Source organism: Salvelinus namaycush, unplaced genomic scaffold, assembly GCF_016432855.1.
Source record: "Salvelinus namaycush isolate Seneca unplaced genomic scaffold, SaNama_1.0 Scaffold133, whole genome shotgun sequence".
Taxonomy (NCBI): Eukaryota; Metazoa; Chordata; class Actinopteri; order Salmoniformes; family Salmonidae; genus Salvelinus; species Salvelinus namaycush.
The window spans coordinates 148,952-174,169 of record NW_024058042.1 but is presented as its reverse complement, the minus strand read 5'-3'; the positions used below and the strand labels follow the sequence as shown (position 1 = coordinate 174,169).

At 45.5% G+C, this 25,218-nt stretch overlaps 1 protein-coding gene across 3 annotated transcripts; it reads left to right on the top strand.

Moving 5' to 3' along the window:
- The first annotated feature begins 1,885 nt into the window (after window positions 1-1,885).
- On the top strand, window positions 1,886-23,791 carry tmem169b (transmembrane protein 169b). 3 transcript variants are annotated; one of them, XM_038982885.1, is made up of 3 exons: window positions 1,886-1,976; window positions 2,742-3,950; window positions 22,343-23,791. In XM_038982885.1, the coding sequence occupies exons 2-3, from the start codon at window positions 3,680-3,682 to the stop codon at window positions 22,987-22,989; spliced, it is 918 nt and encodes a 305-aa protein (XP_038838813.1). In that variant the 5' UTR covers window positions 1,886-1,976; window positions 2,742-3,679; the 3' UTR covers window positions 22,990-23,791. The 3 variants fall into 3 exon arrangements, with proteins under 3 accessions (XP_038838813.1, XP_038838812.1, XP_038838814.1); XM_038982886.1 differs by having other exon boundaries at window positions 1,902-1,976; window positions 3,607-3,950; XM_038982884.1 differs by having other exon boundaries at window positions 1,893-3,950.
- Window positions 23,792-25,218: the final 1,427 nt, after the last annotated feature.

Here is a 25,218-nt window from a genome sequence, read left to right as displayed (position 1 = left end):
GAGGCTGCTGTTCTATCCTGCCGATACAGTGTATAACCTGCCACCCCTTGTCTTACCAGAGGCTGCTGTTCAACCCTGCTGATACAGTGTATAACCTGCCACCCCTTGTCTTACCAGAGGCTGCTGTTCTATCCTGCTGATACAGTGTATAACCTGCCACCCCTTGTCTTACCAGAGGTGTCTGTTCTATCCTGCTGATACAGTGTATAACCTGCCACCCCTTATCTTACCAGAGGTGTCTGTTCTATCCTGCTGATACAGTGTATAACCTGTCACCCCTTGTCTTACCAGAGGCTGCTGTTCTATCCTGCTGATACAGTGTATAACCTGCCACCCCTTATCTTACCAGAGGCTGCTGTTCTATCCTGCTGATACAGTGTATAACCTGCCACCCCTTATCTTACCAGAGGCTGCTGTTCTATCCTGCTGATACAGTGTATAACCCACCACCCCTTATCTTACCAGAGGCTGCTGTTCTATCCTGCTGATACAGTGTATAACCTGTCACCCCTTGTCTTACCAGAGGCTGCTGTTCTATCCTGCTGATACAGTGTATAACCTGCCACCCCTTATCTTACCAGAGGCTGCTGTTCCATCCTGCTGATACAGTGTATAACCCACCACCCCTTGTCTTACCAGAGGCTGCTGTTCCATCCTGCTGATACAGTGTATAACCTGCCACCCCTCGTCTTACCAGAGGCTGCTGTTCTATCCTGCTGATACAGTGTATAACCCGCCACCCCTTGTCTTACCAGAGGCTGCTGTTCCATCCTGCCGATACAGTGTATAACCTGCCACCCCTTGTCTTACCAGAGGCTGCTGTTCTATCCTGCTGATACAGTGTATAACCCGCCACCCCTTGTCTTACCAGAGGCTGCTGTTCTATCCTGCTGATACAGTGTATAACCTGCCACCCCTTATCTTACCAGAGGCTGCTGTTCTATCCTGCTGATACAGTGTATAACCCACCACCCCTTGTCTTACCAGAGGTGTCTGTTCTATCCTGCTGATACAGTGTATAACCTGCCACCCCTTGTCTTACCAGAGGTGTCTGTTCTATCCTGCTGATACAGTGTATAACCTGCCACCCCTTGTCTTACCAGAGGTGTCTGTTCTATCCTGCTGATACAGTGTATAACCTGCCACCCCTTGTCTTACCAGAGGCTGCTGTTCCATCCTGCTGATACAGTGTATAACCTGCCAGCTGTATGTTCTTAATGTCGTCGTCCAGCCACGACTCGGTGAAACATACGATTTTACAGTTTTTTATTTCCCTTTAGTAGGATATACGCGCTTTTAGTTTGTCCAATTTATTATCCAGTGATTGTATGTTGGTCAATAGTAGGGATGGCAAAGGCAGATTAGCCACTTGTCAGTGGATCCTCACATGGCACCCCACTTCTTTCCGCGATAACTCTTCCGTCTTTTTCTCCTGCGAATTATGGGTCTGTCCTCGTGCCTTATTGTTTAATCACTCCACGGTGGGTCATGTTAAGAACAGCCTTTAGCACCTTAATCAGAGCAGTCAAATTAGTTAAATCATCCACTGATAGATTATCTGATTATCTGGCCAGTTTAATAAAGGCGAATTATCTTTTCTCTTGCGACATAATCAAAATAGTTTATTAAGTCATGTCTTAGTTTGCAATAATTATTATTTTGATAAACCACATTTTGCGTCTAACATAGTTACAAGTTACGATATTCCTTCTTAATTGGCTCGGTAACGTTATGGGATAATTGTTTATTGTATAAATGTGGCAACTCCTCTCTTCCTGTGGAAAAAAATATGTTTGTTTATTTTTCAGTCCTTTTGTCCTGGATTTGTGTTGTCATTGGGATACAAATTTCATAGTCCTGGCAACCCTGCCTACATCCGCGAACAGCGTAGTGGTGTGGAGCGTACGTCTATCGTGGGGTGTCGGATAAAATAACACTACTACTGTACCTCAGTTTCGGTGGTAAATCATTTTAAGGTAAGACATATTGTCTTTGAGTGTATATGCAAACGTTTTCCACGCCGCCGGTATTTGTTTAGACAAAATAACGGATATCTGGGTGTGATGTGATTTAAAGGGAAAACATTGCCTTTTACGTTGCGTTTCTCCGCTACCATTTACTGCTGATACAATCTACTGTAAACCTTTTGTCTGATGCATAATGTGGCCTCCATGTTGAAAATATACTTATGTTGTAATGGTGGGTTTTCACGGCTCCATCGTTGTCAAAGCGGTGATGAGGTTACATTAGTACGTCGGTAGGGTAGACGTGATCCACCGCAGAAAATGGTGTCGACGCTTTTATACAGCATTGGCCGTTTATCGGACAAACCTTTCATTCATGAAATTATATGAAATGTAGTTTTCTAGGCCTATGTACATTTGCAATGGTATTGTCAATGTGCATATAAATCGAGACGATAAATAAGTGTATTCAAGTAAATAATGCAGTAACATGAAGTGTAACCTAACCCCAGTGTTATTACTGTATGCGTTACAGAGGCAGATATACATGAAGTGTAACCTAACCCCAGTGTTATTACTGTATGCGTTACAGAGGCAGATATACATGAAGTGTAACCTAACCCCAGTGTTATTACTGTATGCGTTACAGAGGCAGATATACATGAAGTGTAACCTAACCCCAGTGTTATTACTGTATGCGTTACAGAGGCAGATATATATTCGAAGCACTCTTAACATTCTCTGGCTGTTTTTTTTTCCTTTGTACAATTCTGTCAGTGCTTTCCTTCTGAGAATACCTGCTCTCACACAGAATGGACACATGCAGGCAGCACTGTTTCCCAAGTGATCATTAGTCCCAGCCCCAGTCAGGAGGTAAGGCCTAGAGAGGTGTCCCAGCCCCAGTCAGGAGGTAACGCCTAGAGAGGTGTCCCAGCCCCAGTCAGGAGGTAAGGCCTAGAGAGGTGTCCCAGCCCCAGTCAGGAGGTAAGGCCTAGAGAGGTGTCCCAGCCCCAGTCAGGAGGTAACGCCTAGAGAGGTGTCCCAGCCCCAGTCAGGAGGTAAGGCCTAGAGAGGTGTCCCAGCCCCAGTCAGGAGGTAAGGCCTAGAGAGGTGTCCCAGCCCCAGTCAGGAGGTAAGGCCTAGAGAGGTGTCCCAGCCCCAGTCAGGAGGTAAGGCCTAGAGAGGTGTCCCAGCCCCAGTCAGGAGGTAAGGCCTAGAGAGGTGTCCCAGCCCCAGTCAGGAGGTAAGGCCTAGAGAGGTGTCCCAGCCCCAGTCAGGAGGTAAGGCCTAGAGAGGTGTCCCAGCCCCAGTCAGGAGGTAAGGCCTAGAGAGGTGTCCCAGCCCCAGTCAGGAGGTAAGGCCTAGAGAGGTGTCCCAGCCCCAGTCAGGAGGTAAGGCCTAGAGAGGTGTCCCAGCCCCAGTCAGGAGGTAAGGCCTAGAGAGGTGTCCCAGCCCCAGTCAGGAGGTAAGGCCTAGAGAGGTGTCCCAGCCCCAGTCAGGAGGTAAGGCCTAGAGAGGTGTCCCAGCCCCAGTCAGGAGCTAAGGCCTAGAGAGGTGTCCCAGCCCCAGTCAGGAGGGAGTCAGTATGTTTTATTGACTTCCATTGTCCTCCAAGAGTTGCTGAATCTCCTCTCTACTTCAGTTTTCTCCTCAATTCATGCACCTTGGTTGGAGTGTGAGGCAGCAGCAGTGATCTGTCCCCTTAGTCAGCCAGTATGGCCCAGGCGGAGCCCCAGCCCAGTGGGGGTAGCAGCCCCCAGCTCATCTCCCTCCAGTCGGAGATGTCAGAGGCATCAGGGAACCACGTAGAGGTGGGCTCCGCCAACCGGAGGAAGAGGAGGAGGAAGGAGCCCAGACCTGAGTCCATCATTGTGTATCGCTCAGACAATGAGAGGGGGCCCGGGGAGGAGCAAGGGGGAGAGGAGGGAGGTGCCGAGAGGAGCACAGAGGAGGGGGCCAAGTTCCTCAACACACCCACCGGCGAAGGTGAGACATCAGTGGTATGGTACGACAAGTGTATCTTTGGGTTGTTTCCATAACATACCAGATATCTGACATGTCTTTCCCACTACAGTGTTTAGCTGCCTCTTCCCTCTGAAAGCAAGTCCCCTTCTATGCAAAGAAGAATCATCCTGAAATGTATTTGGTGAACTGTGCTGTGTATGTTTTTGAGTTCTGTCTTACTAGTTTCATACTGTTGTTGTTGTTGTGTGTCTCCAGGAGGCTGGAACTTACTAGTGTCATAATGTTGTTGTGTATCTCCAGGAGGCTGGAGCTTACTAGTGTCATAATGTTGTTGTGTATCTCCAGGAGGCTGGAGCTTACTAGTGTCATAATGTTGTTGTGTATCTCCAGGAGGCTGGAGCTTACTAGTGTCATAATGTTGTTGTGTATCTCCAGGAGGCTGGAGCTTACTAGTGTCATAATGTTGTTGTGTGTCTCCAGGAGGCTGGAGCTTACTAGTGTCATAATGTTGTTGTGTATCTCCAGGAGGCTGGAGCTTACTAGTGTCATAATGTTGTTGTGTATCTCCAGGAGGCTGGAGCTTACTAGTGTCATAATGTTGTTGTGTATCTCCAGGAGGCTGGAGCTTACTAGTGTCATAATGTTGTTGTGTGTCTCCAGGAGGCTGGAGCTTACTAGTGTCATAATGTTGTTGTGTATCTCCAGGAGGCTGGAGCTTACTAGTGTCATAATGTTGTTGTGTGTCTCCAGGAGGCTGGAGCTTACTAGTGTCATAATGTTGTTGTGTATCTCCAGGAGGCTGGAGCTTACTAGTGTCATAATGTTGTTGTGTGTCTCCAGGAGGCTGGAGCTTACTAGTGTCATAATGTTGTTGTGTGTCTCCAGGAGGCTGGAGCTTACTAGTGTCATAATGTTGTTGTGTATCTCCAGGAGGCTGGAGCTTACTAGTGTCATAATGTTGTTGTGTATCTCCAGGAGGCTGGAGCTTACTAGTGTCATAATGTTGTTGTGTATCTCCAGGAGGCTGGAGCTTACTAGTGTCATAATGTTGTTGTGTGTCTCCAGGAGGCTGGAGCTTACTAGTATCATAATGTTGTTGTGTATCTCCAGGAGGCTGGAACTTACTAGTGTCATAATGTTGTTGTGTGTCTCCAGGAGGCTGGAGCTTACTAGTGTCATAATGTTGTTGTGTATCTCCAGGAGGCTGGAGCTTACTAGTGTCATAATGTTGTTGTGTGTCTCCAGGAGGCTGGAGCTTACTAGTGTCATAATGTTGTTGTGTATCTCCAGGAGGCTGGAGCTTACTAGTGTCATAATGTTGTTGTGTGTCTCCAGGAGGCTGGAGCTTACTAGTGTCATAATGTTGTTGTGTGTCTCCAGGAGGCTGGAACTTACTAGTGTCATAATGTTGTTGTGTATCTCCAGGAGGCTGGAGCTTACTAGTGTCATAATGTTGTTGTGTGTCTCCAGGAGGCTGGAGCTTACTAGTGTCATAATGTTGTTGTGTATCTCCAGGAGGCTGGAGCTTACTAGTGTCATAATGTTGTTGTTGTGTATCTCCAGGAGGCTGGAGCTTACTAGTGTCATAATGTTGTTGTGTATCTCCAGGAGGCTGGAGCTTACTAGTGTCATAATGTTGTTGTGTGTCTCCAGGAGGCTGGAACTTACTAGTGTCATAATGTTGTTGTGTATCTCCAGGAGGCTGGAGCTTACTAGTGTCATAATGTTGTTGTGTGTCTCCAGGAGGCTGGAGCTTACTAGTGTCATAATGTTGTTGTGTGTCTCCAGGAGGCTGGAGCTTACTAGTGTCATAATGTTGTTGTGTGTCTCCAGGAGGCTGGAGCTTACTAGTGTCATAATGTTGTTGTGTATCTCCAGGAGGCTGGAGCTTACTAGTGTCATAATGTTGTTGTGTATCTCCAGGAGGCTGGAGCTTACTAGTGTCATAATGTTGTTGTGTGTCTCCAGGAGGCTGGAGCTTACTAGTGTCATAATGTTGTTGTGTGTCTCCAGGAGGCTGGAACTTACTAGTGTCATAATGTTGTTGTGTATCTCCAGGAGGCTGGAGCTTACTAGTGTCATAATGTTGTTGTGTATCTCCAGGAGGCTGGAGCTTACTAGTGTCATAATGTTGTTGTGTATCTCCAGGAGGCTGGAGCTTACTAGTGTCATAATGTTGTTGTGTATCTCCAGGAGGCTGGAGCTTACTAGTGTCATAATGTTGTTGTGTATCTCCAGGAGGCTGGAGCTTACTAGTGTCATAATGTTGTTGTGTATCTCCAGGAGGCTGGAGCTTACTAGTGTCATAATGTTGTTGTGTATCTCCAGGAGGCTGGAGCTTACTAGTGTCATAATGTTGTTGTGTCTCCAGGAGGCTGGAGCTTACTAGTGTCATAATGTTGTTGTTGTTGTGTGTCTCCAGGAGGCTGGAGCTTACTCGTGTCATAATGTTGTTGTTGTTGTTGTGTATCTCCAGGAGGCTGGAGCTTACTAGTGTCATAATGTTGTTGTTGTTGTGTATCTCCAGGAGGCTGGAGCTTACTAGTGTCATAATGTTGTTGTGTATCTCCAGGAGGCTGGAGCTTACTAGTGTCATAATGTTGTTGTGTATCTCCAGGAGGCTGGAGCTTACTAGTGTCATAATGTTGTTGTGTGTCTCCAGGAGGCTGGAGCTTACTAGTGTCATAATGTTGTGTATCTCCAGGAGGCTGGAGCTTACTAGTGTCATAATGTTGTTGTTGTTGTGTGTCTCCAGGAGGCTGGAGCTTACTAGTGTCATAATGTTGTTGTGTATCTACAGGAGGCTGGAGCTTACTAGTGTCATAATGTTGTTGTGTATCTCCAGGAGGCTGGAGCTTACTAGTGTCATAATGTTGTTGTTGTTGTGTGTCTCCAGGAGGCTGGAGCTTACTAGTGTCATAATGTTGTTGTGTATCTCCAGGAGGCTGGAGCTTACTAGTGTCATAATGTTGTTGTTGTTGTTGTGTATCTCCAGGAGGCTGGAGCTTACTAGTGTCATAATGTTGTTGTTGTTGTGTATCTCCAGGAGGCTGGAGCTTACTAGTGTCATAATGTTGTTGTTGTTGTGTATATCCAGGAGGCTGGAGCTTACTAGTGTCATAATGTTGTTGTGTATCTCCAGGAGGCTGGAGCTTACTAGTGTCATAATGTTGTTGTGTATCTCCAGGAGGCTGGAGCTTACTAGTGTCATAATGTTGTTGTGTGTCTCCAGGAGGCTGGAGCTTACTAGTGTCATAATGTTGTTGTTGTTGTGTGTCTCCAGGAGGCTGGAGCTTACTAGTGTCATAATGTTGTTGTGTGTCTCCAGGAGGCTGGAGCTTACTAGTGTCATAATGTTGTTGTTGTGTATCTCCAGGAGGCTGGAGCTTACTAGTGTCATAATGTTGTTGTTGTTGTGTATCTCCAGGAGGCTGGAGCTTACTAGTGTCATAATGTTGTTGTTGTTGTGTATCTCCAGGAGGCTGGAGCTTACTAGTGTCATAATGTTGTTGTTGTGTGTCTCCAGGAGGCTGGAGCTTACTAGTATCATAATGTTGTTGTGTATCTCCAGGAGGCTGGAGCTTACTAGTGTCATAATGTTGTTGTGTATCTCCAGGAGGCTGGAGCTTACTAGTGTCATAATGTTGTTGTGTGTCTCCAGGAGGCTGGAGCTTACTAGTGTCATAATGTTGTTGTGTGTCTCCAGGAGGCTGGAGCTTACTAGTATCATAATGTTGTTGTGTGTCTCCAGGAGGCTGGAACTTACTAGTGTCATAATGTTGTTGTGTATCTCCAGGAGGCTGGAGCTTACTAGTGTCATAATGTTGTTGTGTGTCTCCAGGAGGCTGGAGCTTACTAGTGTCATAATGTTGTTGTGTATCTCCAGGAGGCTGGAGCTTACTAGTGTCATAATGTTGTTGTGTATCTCCAGGAGGCTGGAGCTTACTAGTGTCATAATGTTGTTGTGTATCTCCAGGAGGCTGGAGCTTACTAGTGTCATAATGTTGTTGTGTATCTCCAGGAGGCTGGAGCTTACTAGTGTCATAATGTTGTTGTGTGTCTCCAGGAGGCTGGAGCTTACTAGTGTCATAATGTTGTTGTGTGTCTCCAGGAGGCTGGAGCTTACTAGTGTCATAATGTTGTTGTGTATCTCCAGGAGGCTGGAGCTTACTAGTGTCATAATGTTGTTGTGTATCTCCAGGAGGCTGGAGCTTACTAGTGTCATAATGTTGTTGTGTGTTTCCAGGAGGCTGGAGCTTACTAGTGTCATAATGTTGTTGTGTGTCTCCAGGAGGCTGGAACTTACTAGTGTCATAATGTTGTTGTGTATCTCCAGGAGGCTGGAGCTTACTAGTGTCATAATGTTGTTGTGTATCTCCAGGAGGCTGGAGCTTACTAGTGTCATAATGTTGTTGTGTATCTCCAGGAGGCTGGAGCTTACTAGTGTCATAATGTTGTTGTGTATCTCCAGGAGGCTGGAGCTTACTAGTGTCATAATGTTGTTGTGTGTCTCCAGGAGGCTGGAGCTTACTAGTGTCATAATGTTGTTGTTGTTGTGTGTCTCCAGGAGGCTGGAGCTTACTAGTGTCATAATGTTGTTGTGTATCTCCAGGAGGCTGGAGCTTACTAGTGTCATAATGTTGTTGTTGTTGTGTGTCTCCAGGAGGCTGGAGCTTACTCGTGTCATAATGTTGTTGTTGTTGTTGTGTATCTCCAGGAGGCTGGAGCTTACTAGTGTCATAATGTTGTTGTTGTTGTGTATCTCCAGGAGGCTGGAGCTTACTAGTGTCATAATGTTGTTGTGTATCTCCAGGAGGCTGGAGCTTACTAGTGTCATAATGTTGTTGTGTATCTCCAGGAGGCTGGAGCTTACTAGTGTCATAATGTTGTTGTGTGTCTCCAGGAGGCTGGAGCTTACTAGTGTCATAATGTTGTTGTGTATCTCCAGGAGGCTGGAGCTTACTAGTGTCATAATGTTGTTGTTGTTGTGTGTCTCCAGGAGGCTGGAGCTTACTAGTGTCATAATGTTGTGTATCTACAGGAGGCTGGAGCTTACTAGTGTCATAATGTTGTTGTGTATCTCCAGGAGGCTGGAGCTTACTAGTGTCATAATGTTGTTGTTGTTGTGTGTCTCCAGGAGGCTGGAGCTTACTAGTGTCATAATGTTGTTGTGTATCTCCAGGAGGCTGGAGCTTACTAGTGTCATAATGTTGTTGTTTGTCTCCAGGAGGCTGGAGCTTACTAGTGTCATAATGTTGTTGTGTATCTCCAGGAGGCTGGAGCTTACTAGTGTCATAATGTTGTTGTTGTTGTGTGTCTCCAGGAGGCTGGAGCTTACTAGTGTCATAATGTTGTTGTGTATCTACAGGAGGCTGGAGCTTACTAGTGTCATAATGTTGTTGTGTATCTCCAGGAGGCTGGAGCTTACTAGTGTCATAATGTTGTTGTTGTTGTGTGTCTCCAGGAGGCTGGAGCTTACTAGTGTCATAATGTTGTTGTGTATCTCCAGGAGGCTGGAGCTTACTAGTGTCATAATGTTGTTGTGTATCTCCAGGAGGCTGGAGCTTACTAGTGTCATAATGTTGTTGTTGTTGTGTATATCCAGGAGGCTGGAGCTTACTAGTGTCATAATGTTGTTGTGTATCTCCAGGAGGCTGGAGCTTACTAGTGTCATAATGTTGTTGTGTATCTCCAGGAGGCTGGAGCTTACTAGTGTCATAATGTTGTTGTGTATCTCCAGGAGGCTGGAGCTTACTAGTGTCATAATGTTGTTGTGTGTCTCCAGGAGGCTGGAGCTTACTAGTGTCATAATGTTGTTGTTGTTGTGTGTCTCCAGGAGGCTGGAGCTTACTAGTGTCATAATGTTGCTGTTGTGTATCTCCAGGAGGCTGGAGCTTACTAGTGTCATAATGTTGTTGTTGTTGTGTATCTCCAGGAGGCTGGAGCTTACTAGTGTCATAATGTTGTTGTGTGTCTCCAGGAGGCTGGAGCTTACTAGTGTCATAATGTTGTTGTGTGTCTCCAGGAGGCTGGAACTTACTAGTGTCATAATGTTGTTGTGTATCTCCAGGAGGCTGGAGCTTACTAGTGTCATAATGTTGTTGTGTATCTCCAGGAGGCTGGAGCTTACTAGTGTCATAATGTTGTTGTGTATCTCCAGGAGGCTGGAGCTTACTAGTGTCATAATGTTGTTGTGTATCTCCAGGAGGCTGGAGCTTACTAGTGTCATAATGTTGTTGTGTATCTCCAGGAGGCTGGAGCTTACTAGTGTCATAATGTTGTTGTGTATCTCCAGGAGGCTGGAGCTTACTAGTGTCATAATGTTGTTGTGTGTCTCCAGGAGGCTGGAGCTTACTAGTGTCATAATGTTGTTGTTGTTGTGTGTCTCCAGGAGGCTGGAGCTTACTAGTGTCATAATGTTGTTGTGTATCTCCAGGAGGCTGGAGCTTACTAGTGTCATAATGTTGTTGTTGTTGTGTGTCTCCAGGAGGCTGGAGCTTACTCGTGTCATAATGTTGTTGTTGTTGTTGTGTATCTCCAGGAGGCTGGAGCTTACTAGTGTCATAATGTTGTTGTTGTTGTGTGTCTCCAGGAGGCTGGAGCTTACTAGTGTCATAATGTTGTTGTGTATCTCCAGGAGGCTGGAGCTTACTAGTGTCATAATGTTGTTGTGTATCTCCAGGAGGCTGGAGCTTACTAGTGTCATAATGTTGTTGTTGTTGTGTATCTCCAGGAGGCTGGAGCTTACTAGTGTCATAATGTTGTTGTGTATCTCCAGGAGGCTGGAGCTTACTAGTGTCATAATGTTGTTGTGTATCTCCAGGAGGCTGGAGCTTACTAGTGTCATAATGTTGTTGTGTGTCTCCAGGAGGCTGGAGCTTACTAGTGTCATAATGTTGTTGTGTATCTCCAGGAGGCTGGAGCTTACTAGTGTCATAATGTTGTTGTTGTTGTGTGTCTCCAGGAGGCTGGAGCTTACTAGTGTCATAATGTTGTTGTGTATCTACAGGAGGCTGGAGCTTACTAGTGTCATAATGTTGTTGTGTATCTCCAGGAGGCTGGAGCTTACTAGTGTCATAATGTTGTTGTTGTTGTGTGTCTCCAGGAGGCTGGAGCTTACTAGTGTCATAATGTTGTTGTGTATCTCCAGGAGGCTGGAGCTTACTAGTGTCATAATGTTGTTGTTGTTGTTGTGTATCTCCAGGAGGCTGGAGCTTACTAGTGTCATAATGTTGTTGTGTGTCTCCAGGAGGCTGGAGCTTACTAGTGTCATAATGTTGCTGTTGTGTATCTCCAGGAGGCTGGAGCTTACTAGTGTCATAATGTTGTTGTTGTTGTGTATCTCCAGGAGGCTGGAGCTTACTAGTGTCATAATGTTGTTGTTGTGTATATCCAGGAGGCTGGAGCTTACTAGTGTCATAATGTTGTTGTGTATCTCCAGGAGGCTGGAGCTTACTAGTGTCATAATGTTGTTGTGTATCTCCAGGAGGCTGGAGCTTACTAGTGTCATAATGTTGTTGTGTGTCTCCAGGAGGCTGGAGCTTACTAGTGTCATAATGTTGTTGTTGTTGTTGTGTGTCTCCAGGAGGCTGGAGCTTACTAGTGTCATAATGTTGTTGTGTGTCTCCAGGAGGCTGGAGCTTACTAGTGTCATAATGTTGTTGTTGTTGTGTATCTCCAGGAGGCTGGAGCTTACTAGTGTCATAATGTTGTTGTTGTGTGTCTCCAGGAGGCTGGAGCTTACTAGTATCATAATGTTGTTGTGTATCTCCAGGAGGCTGGAGCTTACTAGTGTCATAATGTTGTTGTGTATCTCCAGGAGGCTGGAGCTTACTAGTGTCATAATGTTGTTGTTGTTGTGTATCTCCAGGAGGCTGGAGCTTACTAGTGTCATAATGTTGTTGTGTCTCCAGGAGGCTGGAGCTTACTAGTGTCATAATGTTGTTGTGTGTCTCCAGGAGGCTGGAGCTTACTAGTGTCATAATGTTGTTGTTGTTGTGTGTCTCCAGGAGGCTGGAGCTTACTAGTGTCATAATGTTGTTGTGTGTCTCCAGGAGGCTGGAACTTACTAGTGTCATAATGTTGTTGTGTATCTCCAGGAGGCTGGAGCTTACTAGTGTCATAATGTTGTTGTGTATCTCCAGGAGGCTGGAGCTTACTAGTGTCATAATGTTGTTGTGTATCTCCAGGAGGCTGGAGCTTACTAGTGTCATAATGTTGTTGTGTATCTCCAGGAGGCTGGAGCTTACTAGTGTCATAATGTTGTTGTGTGTCTCCAGGAGGCTGGAGCTTACTAGTGTCATAATGTTGTTGTGTGTCTCCAGGAGGCTGGAGCTTACTAGTGTCATAATGTTGTTGTTGTTGTGTGTCTCCAGGAGGCTGGAGCTTACTAGTGTCATAATGTTGTTGTGTATCTCCAGGAGGCTGGAGCTTACTAGTGTCATAATGTTGTTGTTGTTGTGTGTCTCCAGGAGGCTGGAGCTTACTAGTGTCATAATGTTGTTGTTGTGTATCTCCAGGAGGCTGGAGCTTACTAGTGTCATATTGTTGTTGTGTATCTCCAGGAGGCTGGAGCTTACTAGTGTCATAATGTTGTTGTTGTGTATCTCCAGGAGGCTGGAGCTTACTAGTGTCATAATGTTGTTGTGTATCTCCAGGAGGCTGGAGCTTACTAGTGTCATAATGTTGTTGTGTATCTCCAGGAGGCTGGAGCTTACTAGTGTCATAATGTTGTTGTGTATCTCCAGGAGGCTGGAGCTTACTAGTGTCATAATGTTGTTGTGTATCTCCAGGAGGCTGGAGCTTACTAGTGTCATAATGTTGTTGTGTATCTCCAGGAGGCTGGAGCTTACTAGTGTCATAATGTTGTTGTGTATCTCCAGGAGGCTGGAGCTTACTAGTGTCATAATGTTGTTGTGTATCTCCAGGAGGCTGGAGCTTACTAGTGTCATAATGTTGTTGTGTATCTCCAGGAGGCTGGAGCTTACTAGTGTCATAATGTTGTTGTGTGTCTCCAGGAGGCTGGAGCTTACTAGTGTCATAATGTTGTTGTTGTTTGTGTCTCCAGGAGGCTGGAGCTTACTAGTGTCATAATGTTGTTGTTGTGTGTCTCCAGGAGGCTGGAGCTTACTAGTGTCATAATGTTGTTGTTGTGTATCTCCAGGAGGCTGGAGCTTACTAGTGTCATAATGTTGTTGTGTATCTCCAGGAGGCTGGAGCTTACTAGTGTCATAATGTTGTTGTGGTATCTCCAGGAGGCTGGAGCTTACTAGTGTCATAATGTTGTTGTGTATCTCCAGGAGGCTGGAGCTTACTAGTGTCATAATGTTGTTGTTGTGTATCTCCAGGAGGCTGGAGCTTACTAGTGTCATAATGTTGTTGTGTATCTCCAGGAGGCTGGAGCTTACTAGTGGTCATAATGTTGTTGTTGTGTGATCTCCAGGAGGCTGGAGCTTACTAGTGTCATAAATGTGTTTGTTGTGTATCTCCAGGAGGCTGGAGCTTACTAGTGTCATAATGTTGTTGTGTATCTCCAGGAGGCTGGAGCTTACTAGTGTCATAATGTTGTTGTGTATCTCCAGGAGGCTGGAGCTTACTAGTGTCATAATGTTGTTGTGTATCTCCAGGAGGCTGGAGCTTACTAGTGTCATAATGTTGTTGTTGTGTGTCTCCAGGAGGCTGGAGCTTACTAGTGTCATAATGTTGTTGTGTATCTCCAGGAGGCTGGAGCTTACTAGTGTCATAATGTTGTTGTGTATCTCCAGGAGGCTGGAGCTTACTAGTGTCATAATGTTGTTGTGTATCTCCAGGAGGCTGGAGCTTACTAGTGTCATAATGTTGTTGTGTGTCTCCAGGAGGCTGGAGCTTACTAGTGTCATAATGTTGTTGTGTTATCTCCAGGAGGCTGGAGCTTACTAGTGTCATAATGTTGTTGTGGGGTGTCTCCGGAGATGGAGATTACTAGTGTAATATGTTGTGTGTATCTCAGGAGCTGGAGCTTACTAGTGTCATAATGTTGTTGTGTATCTCCAGGAGGCTGGAGCTTACTAGTGTCATAATGTTGTTGTGTATCTCCAGGAGGCTGGAGCTTACTAGTGTCATAATGTTGTTGTGTATCTCCAGGAGGCTGGAGCTTACTAGTGTCATAATGTTGTTGTGTATCTCCAGGAGGCTGGAGCTTACTAGTGTCATAATGTTGTTGTGTATCTCCAGGAGGCTGGAGCTTACTAGTGTCATAATGTTGTTGTGTATCTCCAGGAGGCTGGAGCTTACTAGTGTCATAATGTTGTTGTGTGTCTCCAGGAGGCTGGAGCTTACTAGTGTCATAATGTTGTTGTTGTTGTGTGTCTCCAGGAGGCTGGAGCTTACTAGTGTCATAATGTTGTTGTGTATCTCCAGGAGGCTGGAGCTTACTAGTGTCATAATGTTGTTGTTGTTGTGTGTCTCCAGGAGGCTGGAGCTTACTAGTGTCATAATGTTGTTGTGTATCTCCAGGAGGCTGGAGCTTACTAGTGTCATAATGTTGTTGTGTATCTCCAGGAGGCTGGAGCTTACTCGTGTCATAATGTTGTTGTTGTTGTTGTGTATCTCCAGGAGGCTGGAGCTTACTCGTTTCATAATGTTGTTGTTGTTGTTGTGTATCTCCAGGAGGCTGGAGCTTACTCGTGTCATAATGTTGTTGTTGTTGTTGTGTGTCTCCAGGAGGCTGGAGCTTACTCGTGTCATAATGTTGTTGTTGTTGTTGTGTATCTCCAGGAGGCTGGAGCTTACTAGTGTCATAATGTTGTTGTTGTTGTGTGTCTCCAGGAGGCTGGAGCTTACTCGTGTCATAATGTTGTTGTTGTTGTTGTGTATCTCCAGGAGGCTGGAGCTTACTAGTGTCATAATGTTGTTGTGTATCTCCAGGAGGCTGGAGCTTACTAGTGTCATAATGTTGTTGTGTATCTCCAGGAGGCTGGAGCTTACTAGTGTCACAATGTTGTTGTTGTTGTGTATCTCCAGGAGGCTGGAGCTTACTAGTGTCATAATGTTGTTGTGTATCTCCAGGAGGCTGGAGCTTACTAGTGTCATAATGTTGTTGTGTGTCTCCAGGAGGCTGGAGCTTACTAGTGTCATAATGTTGTTGTGTATCTCCAGGAGGCTGGAGCTTACTAGTGTCATAATGTTGTTGTGTGTCTCCAGGAGGCTGGAGCTTACTAGTGTCATAATGTTGTTGTTGTGTGTCTCCAGGAGGCTGGAGCTTACTAGTGTCATAATGTTGTTGTTGTTGTGTATCTCCAGGAGGCTGGAGCTTACTAGTGTCATAATGTTGTTGTTGTTGTGTGTCTCCAGGAGGCTGGAGCTTACTAGTGTCATAATGTTGTTGTTGTTGTGTGTCTCCAGGAGGCTGGAGCTTACTAGTGTCATAATGTTGTTGTTGTTGTGTATCTCCAGGAGGCTGGAGCTTACTAGTGTCATAATGTTGTTGTGTATCTCCAGGAGGCTGGAGCTTACTAGTGTCATAATGTTGTTGTGTATCTACAGGAGGCTGGAGCTTACTAGTGTCATAATGTTGTTGTGTATCTCCAGGAGGCTGGAGCTTACTAGTGTCATAATGTTGTTGTTGTTGTGTGTCTCCAGGAGGCTGGAGCTTACTAGTGTCATAATGTTGTTGTGTATCTCCAGGAGGCTGGAGCTTACTAGTGTCATAATGTTGTTGTGTATCTCCAGGAGGCTGGAGCTTACTAGTGTCATAATGTTGTTGTGTGTCTCCAGGAGGCTGGAGCTTACTAGTGTCATAATGTTGTTGTTGTTGTGTGTCTCCAGGAGGCTGGAGCTTACTAGTGTCATAATGTTGCTGTTGTGTATCTCCAGGAGGCTGGAGCTTACTAGTGTCATAATGTTGTTGTTGTTGTGTATCTCCAGGAGGCTGGAGCTTACTAGTGTCATAATGTTGTTGTTGTGTGTCTCCAGGAGGCTGGAGCTTACTAGTATCATAATGTTGTTGTGTATCTCCAGGAGGCTGGAGCTTACTAGTGTCATAATGTTGTTGTGTATCTCCAGGAGGCTGGAGCTTACTAGTGTCATAATGTTGTTGTTGTTGTGTATCTCCAGGAGGCTGGAGCTTACTAGTGTCATAATGTTGTTGTTGTTGTGTGTCTCCAGGAGGCTGGAGCTTACTAGTGTCATAATGTTGTTGTGTGTCTCCAGGAGGCTGGAGCTTACTAGTGTCATAATGTTGTTGTGTATCTCCAGGAGGCTGGAGCTTACTAGTGTCATAATGTTGTTGTGTGTCTCCAGGAGGCTGGAACTTACTAGTGTCATAATGTTGTTGTGTATCTCCAGGAGGCTGGAGCTTACTAGTGTCATAATGTTGTTGTGTATCTCCAGGAGGCTGGAGCTTACTAGTGTCATAATGTTGTTGTGTATCTCCAGGAGGCTGGAGCTTACTAGTGTCATAATGTTGTTGTGTATCTCCAGGAGGCTGGAGCTTACTAGTGTCATAATGTTGTTGTGTATCTCCAGGAGGCTGGAGCTTACTAGTGTCATAATGTTGTTGTGTGTCTCCAGGAGGCTGGAGCTTACTAGTGTCATAATGTTGTTGTGTGTCTCCAGGAGGCTGGAGCTTACTAGTGTCATAATGTTGTTGTTGTTGTGTGTCTCCAGGAGGCTGGAGCTTACTAGTGTCATAATGTTGTTGTTGTGTATCTCCAGGAGGCTGGAGCTTACTAGTGTCATAATGTTGTTGTTGTGTATCTCCAGGAGGCTGGAGCTTACTAGTGTCATAATGTTGCTGTTGTGTATCTCCAGGAGGCTGGAGCTTACTAGTGTCATAATGTTGTTGTTGTGTATCTCCAGGAGGCTGGAGCTTACTAGTGTCATAATGTTGTTGTTGTGTATCTCCAGGAGGCTGGAGCTTACTAGTGTCATAATGTTGTTGTGTGTCTCCAGGAGGCTGGAGCTTACTAGTGTCATAATGTTGTTGTGTATCTCCAGGAGGCTGGAGCTTACTAGTGTCATAATGTTGTTGTGTATCTCCAGGAGGCTGGAGCTTACTAGTGTCATAATGTTGTTGTGTATCTCCAGGAGGCTGGAGCTTACTAGTGTCATAATGTTGTTGTGTATCTCCAGGAGGCTGGAGCTTACTAGTGTCATAATGTTGTTGTGTATCTCCAGGAGGCTGGAGCTTACTAGTGTCATAATGTTGTTGTGTATCTCCAGGAGGCTGGAGCTTACTAGTGTCATAATGTTGTTGTGTATCTCCAGGAGGCTGGAGCTTACTAGTGTCATAATGTTGTTGTGTATCTCCAGGAGGCTGGAGCTTACTAGTGTCATAATGTTGTTGTGTATCTCCAGGAGGCTGGAGCTTACTAGTGTCATAATGTTGTTATGTGTCTCCAGGAGGCTGGAACTTACTAGTGTCATAATGTTGTTGTTGTTGTTGTGTATCTCCAGGAGGCTGGAGCTTACTAGTGTCATAATGTTGTTGTGTATCTCCAGGAGGCTGGAGCTTACTAGTGTCATAATGTTGCTGTTGTGTGTCTCCAGGAGGCTGGAGCTTACTAGTGTCATAATGTTGTTGTGTGTCTCCAGGAGGCTGGAGCTTACTAGTGTCATAATGTTGTTGTTGTGTATCTCCAGGAGGCTGGAGCTTACTAGTGTCATAATGTTGTTGTGTGTCTCCAGGAGGCTGGAGCTTACTAGTGTCATAATGTTGTTGTGTATCTCCAGGAGGCTGGAGCTTACTAGTGTCATAATGTTGTTGTTGTTGTGTGTCTCCAGGAGGCTGGAGCTTACTAGTGTCATAATGTTGTTGTGTATCTCCAGGAGGCTGGAGCTTACTAGTGTCATAATGTTGTTGTGTATCTCCAGGAGGCTGGAGCTTACTAGTGTCATAATGTTGTTGTGTATCTCCAGGAGGCTGGAGCTTACTAGTGTCATAATGTTGCTGTTGTGTATCTCCAGGAGGCTGGAGCTTACTAGTGTCATAATGTTGTTGTGTATCTCCAGGAGGCTGGAGCTTACTAGTGTCATAATGTTGTTGTGTATCTCCAGGAGGCTGGAGCTTACTAGTGTCATAATGTTGCTGTTGTGTATCTCCAGGAGGCTGGAGCTTACTAGTGTCATAATGTTGTTGTGTGTCTCCAGGAGGCTGGAGCTTACTAGTGTCATAATGTTGTTGTTGTTGTGTGTCTCCAGGAGGCTGGAGCTTACTAGTGTCATAATGTTGTTGTGTATCTCCAGGAGGCTGGAGCTTACTAGTGTCATAATGTTGTTGTGTATCTCCAGGAGGCTGGAGCTTACTAGTGTCATAATGTTGTTGTGTATCTCCAGGAGGCTGGAGCTTACTAGTGTCATAATGTTGCTGTTGTGTATCTCCAGGAGGCTGGAGCTTACTAGTGTCATAATGTTGTTGTGTATCTCCAGGAGGCTGGAGCTTACTAGTGTCATAATGTTGTTGTGTCTCCAGGAGGCTGGAGCTTACTAGTGTCATAATGTTGTTGTGTCTCCAGGAGGCTGGAGCTTACTAGTGTCATAATGTTGTTGTGTATCTCCAGGAGGCTGGAGCTTACTAGTGTCATAATGTTGTTGTTGTTGTGTGTCTCCAGGAGGCTGGAGCTTACTAGTGTCATAATGTTGTTGTGTATCTCCAGGAGGCTGGAGCTTACTAGTGTCATAATGTTGTTGTGTATCTCCAGGAGGCTGGAGCTTACTAGTGTCATAATGTTGTTGTGTGTCTCCAGGAGGCTGGAGCTTACTAGTGTCATAATGTTGTTGTGTATCTCCAGGAGGCTGGAGCTTACTAGTGTCATAATGTTGTTGTGTCTCCAGGAGGCTGGAGCTTACTAGTGTCATAATGTTGTTGTTGTTGTGTGTCTCCAGGAGGCTGGAGCTTACTAGTGTCATAATGTTGTTGTGTCTCCAGGAGGCTGGAGCTTACTAGTGTCATAATGTTGTTGTTGTGTGTCTCCAGGAGGCTGGAGCTTACTAGTGTCATAATGTTGTTGTGTGTCTCCAGGAGGCTGGAGCTTACTAGTGTCATAATGTTGTTGTGTCTCCAGGAGGCTGGAGCTTACTAGTATCATAATGTTGTTGTTGTTGTGTATCTCCAGGAGGCTGGAGCTTACTAGTGTCATAATGTTGTTGTGTATCTCCAGGAGGCTGGAGCTTACTAGTGTCATAATGTTGTTGTTGTTGTGTGTCTCCAGGAGGCTGGAGCTTACTAGTGTCATAATGTTGTTGTGTGTCTCCAGGAGGCTGGAGCTTACTAGTGTCATAATGTTGTTGTGTATCTCCAGGAGGCTGGAGCTTACTAGTGTCATAATGTTGTTGTTGTGTGTCTCCAGGAGGCTGGAGCTTACTCGTGTCATAATGTTGTTGTTGTTGTGTATCTCCAGGAGGCTGGAGCTTACTAGTGTCATAATGTTGTTGTGTGTCTCCAGGAGGCTGGAGCTTACTAGTGTTATAATGTTGTTGTTGTGTGTCTCCAGGAGGCTGGAGCTTACTAGTGTCATAATGTTGTTGTTGTTGTGTATCTCCAGGAGGCTGGAGCTTACTAGTGTCATAATGTTGTTGTGTGTCTCCAGGAGGCTGGAGCTTACTAGTGTCATAATGTTGTTGTTGTTGTGTGTCTCCAGGAGGCTGGAGCTTACTAGTGTCATAATGTTGTTGTGTATCTCCAGGAGGCTGGAGCTTACTAGTGTCATAATGTTGTTGTGTATCTCCAGGAGGCTGGAGCTTACTAGTGTCATAATGTTGTTGTTGTTGTGTGTCTCCAGGAGGCTGGAGCTTACTAGTGTCATAATGTTGTTGTGTATCTCCAGGAGGCTGGAGCTTACTAGTGTCATAATGTTGTTGTTGTTGTGTGTCTCCAGGAGGCTGGAGCTTACTAGTGTCATAATGTTGTTGTGTATCTCCAGGAGGCTGGAGCTTACTAGTGTCATAATGTTGTTGTGTATCTCCAGGAGGCTGGAGCTTACTAGTGTCATAATGTTGTTGTTGTTGTGTGTCTCCAGGAGGCTGGAGCTTACTAGTGTCATAATGTTGTTGTGTATCTCCAGGAGGCTGGAGCTTACTAGTGTCATAATGTTGTTGTGTGTCTCCAGGAGGCTGGAGCTTACTAGTGTCATAATGTTGTTGTGTATCTCCAGGAGGCTGGAGCTTACTAGTGTCATAATGTTGTTGTTGTTGTGTGTCTCCAGGAGGCTGGAGCTTACTAGTGTCATAATGTTGTTGTGTGTCTCCAGGAGGCTGGAGCTTACTAGTATCATAATGTTGTTGTGTGTCTCCAGGAGGCTGGAGCTTACTAGTGTCATAATGTCGTTGTGTATCTCCAGGAGGCTGGAGCTTACTAGTGTCATAATGTTGTTGTGTCTCCAGGAGGCTGGAGCTTACTAGTGTCATAATATTGTTGTGTCTCCAGGAGGCTGGAGCTTACTAGTGTCATAATGTTGTTGTGTCTCCAGGAGGCTGGAGCTTACTAGTGTCATAATGTTGTTGTGTATCTCCAGGAGGCTGGAGCTTACTAGTGTCATAATGTTGTTGTGTATCTCCAGGAGGCTGGAGCTTACTAGTGTCATAATGTTGTTGTGTATCTCCAGGAGGCTGGAGCTTACTAGTGTCATAATGTTGTTGTTGTTGTGTATCTCCAGGAGGCTGGAGCTTACTAGTGTCATAATGTTGTGTGTCTCCAGGAGGCTGGAGCTTACTAGTGTCATAATGTTGTTGTTGTTGTGTATCTCCAGGAGGCTGGAGCTTACTAGTGTCATAATGTTGTTGTTGTTGTGTATCTCCAGGAGGCTGGAGCTTACTAGTGTCATAATGTTGTTGTTGTGTATCTCCAGGAGGCTGGAGCTTACTAGTGTCATAATGTTGTTGTTGTGTATCTCCAGGAGGCTGGAGCTTACTAGTGTCATAATGTTGCTGTTGTGTGTCTCCAGGAGGCTGGAGCTTACTAGTGTCATAATGTTGTTGTGTGTCTCCAGGAGGCTGGAGCTTACTAGTGTCATAATGTTGTTGTTGTTGTGTATCTCCAGGAGGCTGGAGCTTACTAGTGTCATAATGTTGTTGTTGTTGTGTATCTCCAGGAGGCTGGAGCTTACTAGTGTCATAATATTGTTGTGTCTCCAGGAGGCTGGAGCTTACTAGTGTCATAATGTTGTTGTGTCTCCAGGAGGCTGGAGCTTACTAGTGTCATAATGTTGTTGTGTGTCTCCAGGAGGCTGGAGCTTACTAGTGTCATAATGTTGTTGTTGTTGTGTATCTCCAGGAGGCTGGAGCTTACTAGTGTCATAATGTTGTTGTGTATCTCCAGGAGGCTGGAGCTTACTAGTGTCATAATGTTGTTGTTGTTGTGTATCTCCAGGAGGCTGGAGCTTACTAGTGTCATAATGTTGTGTATCTCCAGGAGGCTGGAGCTTACTAGTGTCATAATGTTGTTGTGTGTCTCCAGGAGGCTGGAGCTTACTAGTGTCATAATGTTGTTGTGTGTCTCCAGGAGGCTGGAGCTTACTAGTGTCATAATGTTGTTGTTGTTGTGTGTCTCCAGGAGGCTGGAGCTTACTAGTGTCATAATGTTGTTGTGTATCTCCAGGAGGCTGGAGCTTACTAGTGTCATAATGTTGTTGTGTGTCTCCAGGAGGCTGGAGCTTACTAGTGTCATAATGTTGTTGTTGTTGTTGTGTATCTCCAGGAGGCTGGAGCTTACTAGTGTCATAATGTTGTTGTGTATCTCCAGGAGGCTGGAGCTTACTAGTGTCATAATGTTGTTGTTGTTGTGTGTCTCCAGGAGGCTGGAGCTTACTAGTGTCATAATGTTGTTGTGTATCTCCAGGAGGCTGGAGCTTACTAGTGTCATAATGTTGTTGTTGTTGTGTGTCTCCAGGAGGCTGGAGCTTACTAGTGTCATAATGTTGTTGTGTATCTCCAGGAGGCTGGAGCTTACTAGTGTCATAATGTTGTTGTGTATCTCCAGGAGGCTGGAGCTTACTAGTGTCATAATGTTGTTGTTGTTGTGTGTCTCCAGGAGGCTGGAGCTTACTAGTGTCATAATGTTGTTGTGTATCTCCAGGAGGCTGGAGCTTACTAGTGTCATAATGTTGTTGTGTATCTCCAGGAGGCTGGAGCTTACTAGTGTCATAATGTTGTTGTTGTTGTGTATCTCCAGGAGGCTGGAGCTTACTAGTGTCATAATGTTGTTGTGTATCTCCAGGAGGCTGGAGCTTACTAGTGTCATAATGTTGTTGTGTCTCCAGGAGGCTGGAGCTTACTAGTGTCATAATGTTGTTGTGTATCTCCAGGAGGCTGGAGCTTACTAGTGTCATAATGTTGTTGTGTATCTCCAGGAGGCTGGAGCTTACTAGTGTCATAATGTTGTTGTGTATCTCCAGGAGGCTGGAGCTTACTAGTGTCATAATGTTGTTGTGTGTCTCCAGGAGGCTGGAGCGACAGGAGCATGCCCCCAGACAGCCGTTATGTGACCTTGACCGGCACCATCACCAGGGGGAAGAAGAAGGGTCAGGTGGTGGACATCCACGTTACTCTAACAGAGAGAGAACTCCGGGACATGGCCCTCTCTAAGGAACGTCTGGACGCTGAGTGTGAGAGGGGCCAGGGCTCCAAGTGTTCCTGTGGCTTGGGGTTCTTTCAGGGCCCCCATGTGATCCTCTGGAGCCTATTGTGTGCTCCTTTAGTATTCCTTATCGCCTTCATCACGTCGTTTTACTATGGAACGCTCACCTGGTACAACGTGTTCCTGGTCTACAACGAGGAGAGAACATTCTGGCATAAGATCACCATCTGCCCCTGCCTCATCATCTTCTACCCCATGCTGATCATGCCCATGGCTCTGTCCCTGGCTCTGTACTCCACCCTGGCGCAGGTCTCCTGGGCCTTTAGTGAGTGGTGGCTGTCTGTCCGCGACCTGGAGAAGGGTTTCTGTGGCTGGGCCTGTGGGAAGCTGGGGCTGGAGGACTGTTCTCCGTATAGTATCGTGGAGCTGTTGGACTCTGACAACTTCTCAGGGAGCATGCAAGGGAATAACAAGGCCCCCGGCGAGGATGCTCAGACGTCCTCTGTGTGAGACTGGGTTGTATTCACTAGGAAGCAAACGGGTCGAAACAGGTTAGGACTACCTGAACTTGTCTGTTAAGAAACACTTTTTGCAAGGGTGTACCCACTAATGAATATAACCCTGGACTGGCGTCATGGACACAAACACACAAACTGGCATTGTTGTCATACTTTCACATTTTCTGATACCTTCAAAAAGCTGATTCTTGTTTTAACTTCTTACTAGTTTATCTAACCTCGCATTCTTACTGGTTGTTGTCGTAGTGATCTCTGTGTTTACTGTTCCAATCACCATGTTGTTATGTTTTAAATGTTGTTATTTATTTCAATATTTCAACCGCTAGCTAGTTTAGTTGTAAGTGTTGTAAAATGGATGTTTTGTATCATAGGACGGGCTATTAAAATATGTTTAAATTAAATGTACTGTAACATGAGGGTTGCTAAAATACTGTCCAAAGTTTACTGTATACGACGCAAGACCTATCTATCAAACATATTGATAGATTTCTGTTGAAAAACTGTTGCACTGAAATCCTCGATAGGACAGGAAGGAAGTTACCTTTATATCTAATGTACTGTACCTGCATGAAGTCATACTTTACCTTTCTCTCTTTCGGGTGGAAGAGATTACATTTTAAACGGTGGCAGGGTGGAAGGAACTCTGGGACATTCATTCAGCAGACAAGAATGTAGAACTAAAAGGATTTTGGTCAGTACCTCTGTTCTCTATATTAAGGTAAATCTGTGTGTGTTGTTCACTCACTCTTCACATCATGTTTGTTGCTCACCATGAGATAAAATGGATGGAAATAAAACCTGAATACTTTTCACAGTTCAACAGTGGGGTCACGTTTTAACGTTCTATCTTTATAGATTATTAGGTACACTACATGACCAAAAGTATGTGGACTCCTGCTCGTTTAACATCTCAGGGACTCCTGCTCGTTTAACATCTCATGGACTCCTGCTCGTTTAACATCTCATGGACTCCTGCTCATTTAACATCTCATGGACTCCTCCTCGTTTAACATCTCATGGACTCCTGCTCGTTTAACATCTCATGGACTCCTGCTCGTTTAACATCTCATGGACTCCTGCTCGTTTAACATCTCATGGACTCCTGCTCGTTTAACATCTCATGGACTCCTGCTCGTTTAACATCTCATGGACTCCTGCTCGTTTAACATCTCAGGGACTCCTGCTCGTTTATCATCTCAGGGACTCCTGCTCGTTTATCATCTCAGGGACTCCTGCTCGTTTAACATCTCATGGACTCCTGCTCGTTTAACATCTCATGGACTCCTGCTCGTTTAACATCTCATGGACTCCTGCTCGTTTAACATCTCATGGACTCCTGCTCGTTTAACATCTCATGGACTCCTGCTCGTTTAACATCTCAGGGACTCCTGCTCGTTTAACATCTCAGGGACTCCTGCTCGTTTAACATCTCAGGGACTCCTGCTCGTTTAACATCTCATGGACTCCTGCTCGTTTAACATCTCAGGGACTCCTGCTCGTTTAACATCTCATGGACTCCTGCTCGTTTAACATCTCATGGACTCCTGCTCGTTTAACATCTCAGGGACTCCTGCTCGTTTAACATCTCAGGGACTCCTGCTCGTTTATCATCTCAGGGACTCCTGCTCGTTTATCATCTCAGGGACTCCTGCTCGTTTAACATCTCATGGACTCCTGCTCGTTTAACATCTCAGGGACTCCTGCTCGTTTAACATCTCAGGGACTCCTGCTCGTTTAACATCTCAGGGACTCCTGCTCGTTTAACATCTCATTCCAAAATCATGGGTATTAATATGGAGTTGTTCCCTCCTTTACTGCTATAACAGCCTCCACTGTTCTGGGAAGGCTTTCCACTAGATGGAACATTGCTGCAGGGACTTGCTTCCGTTCTGCCATGAGCATTAGTGAGGTCTGGCACTGATGTTGGGTGATTAGGCCTGGCTCGCAGTCGGCGTTCCAATTCATCCCAAAGGTGTTCTATGGGGTTGAGGTCAGGGCTCTGTGCAGACCAGTCAAGTTCTACCACACCAATCTCGACAAACCATTTCTGTATGGACCTCGCTTTGCACACGGGGGCATTGTCATGCTGAAACGGGAAAGGGCCTTCCCCAAACTGTTGCTACAAAGTTGGAAGCACAGAAACGTCTAGAATGTCATTGTATGCTGTAGCGTTAAGATTTCCCTTCACTGGAACTAAGGGGCCTAGCCCAAACTATGAAGA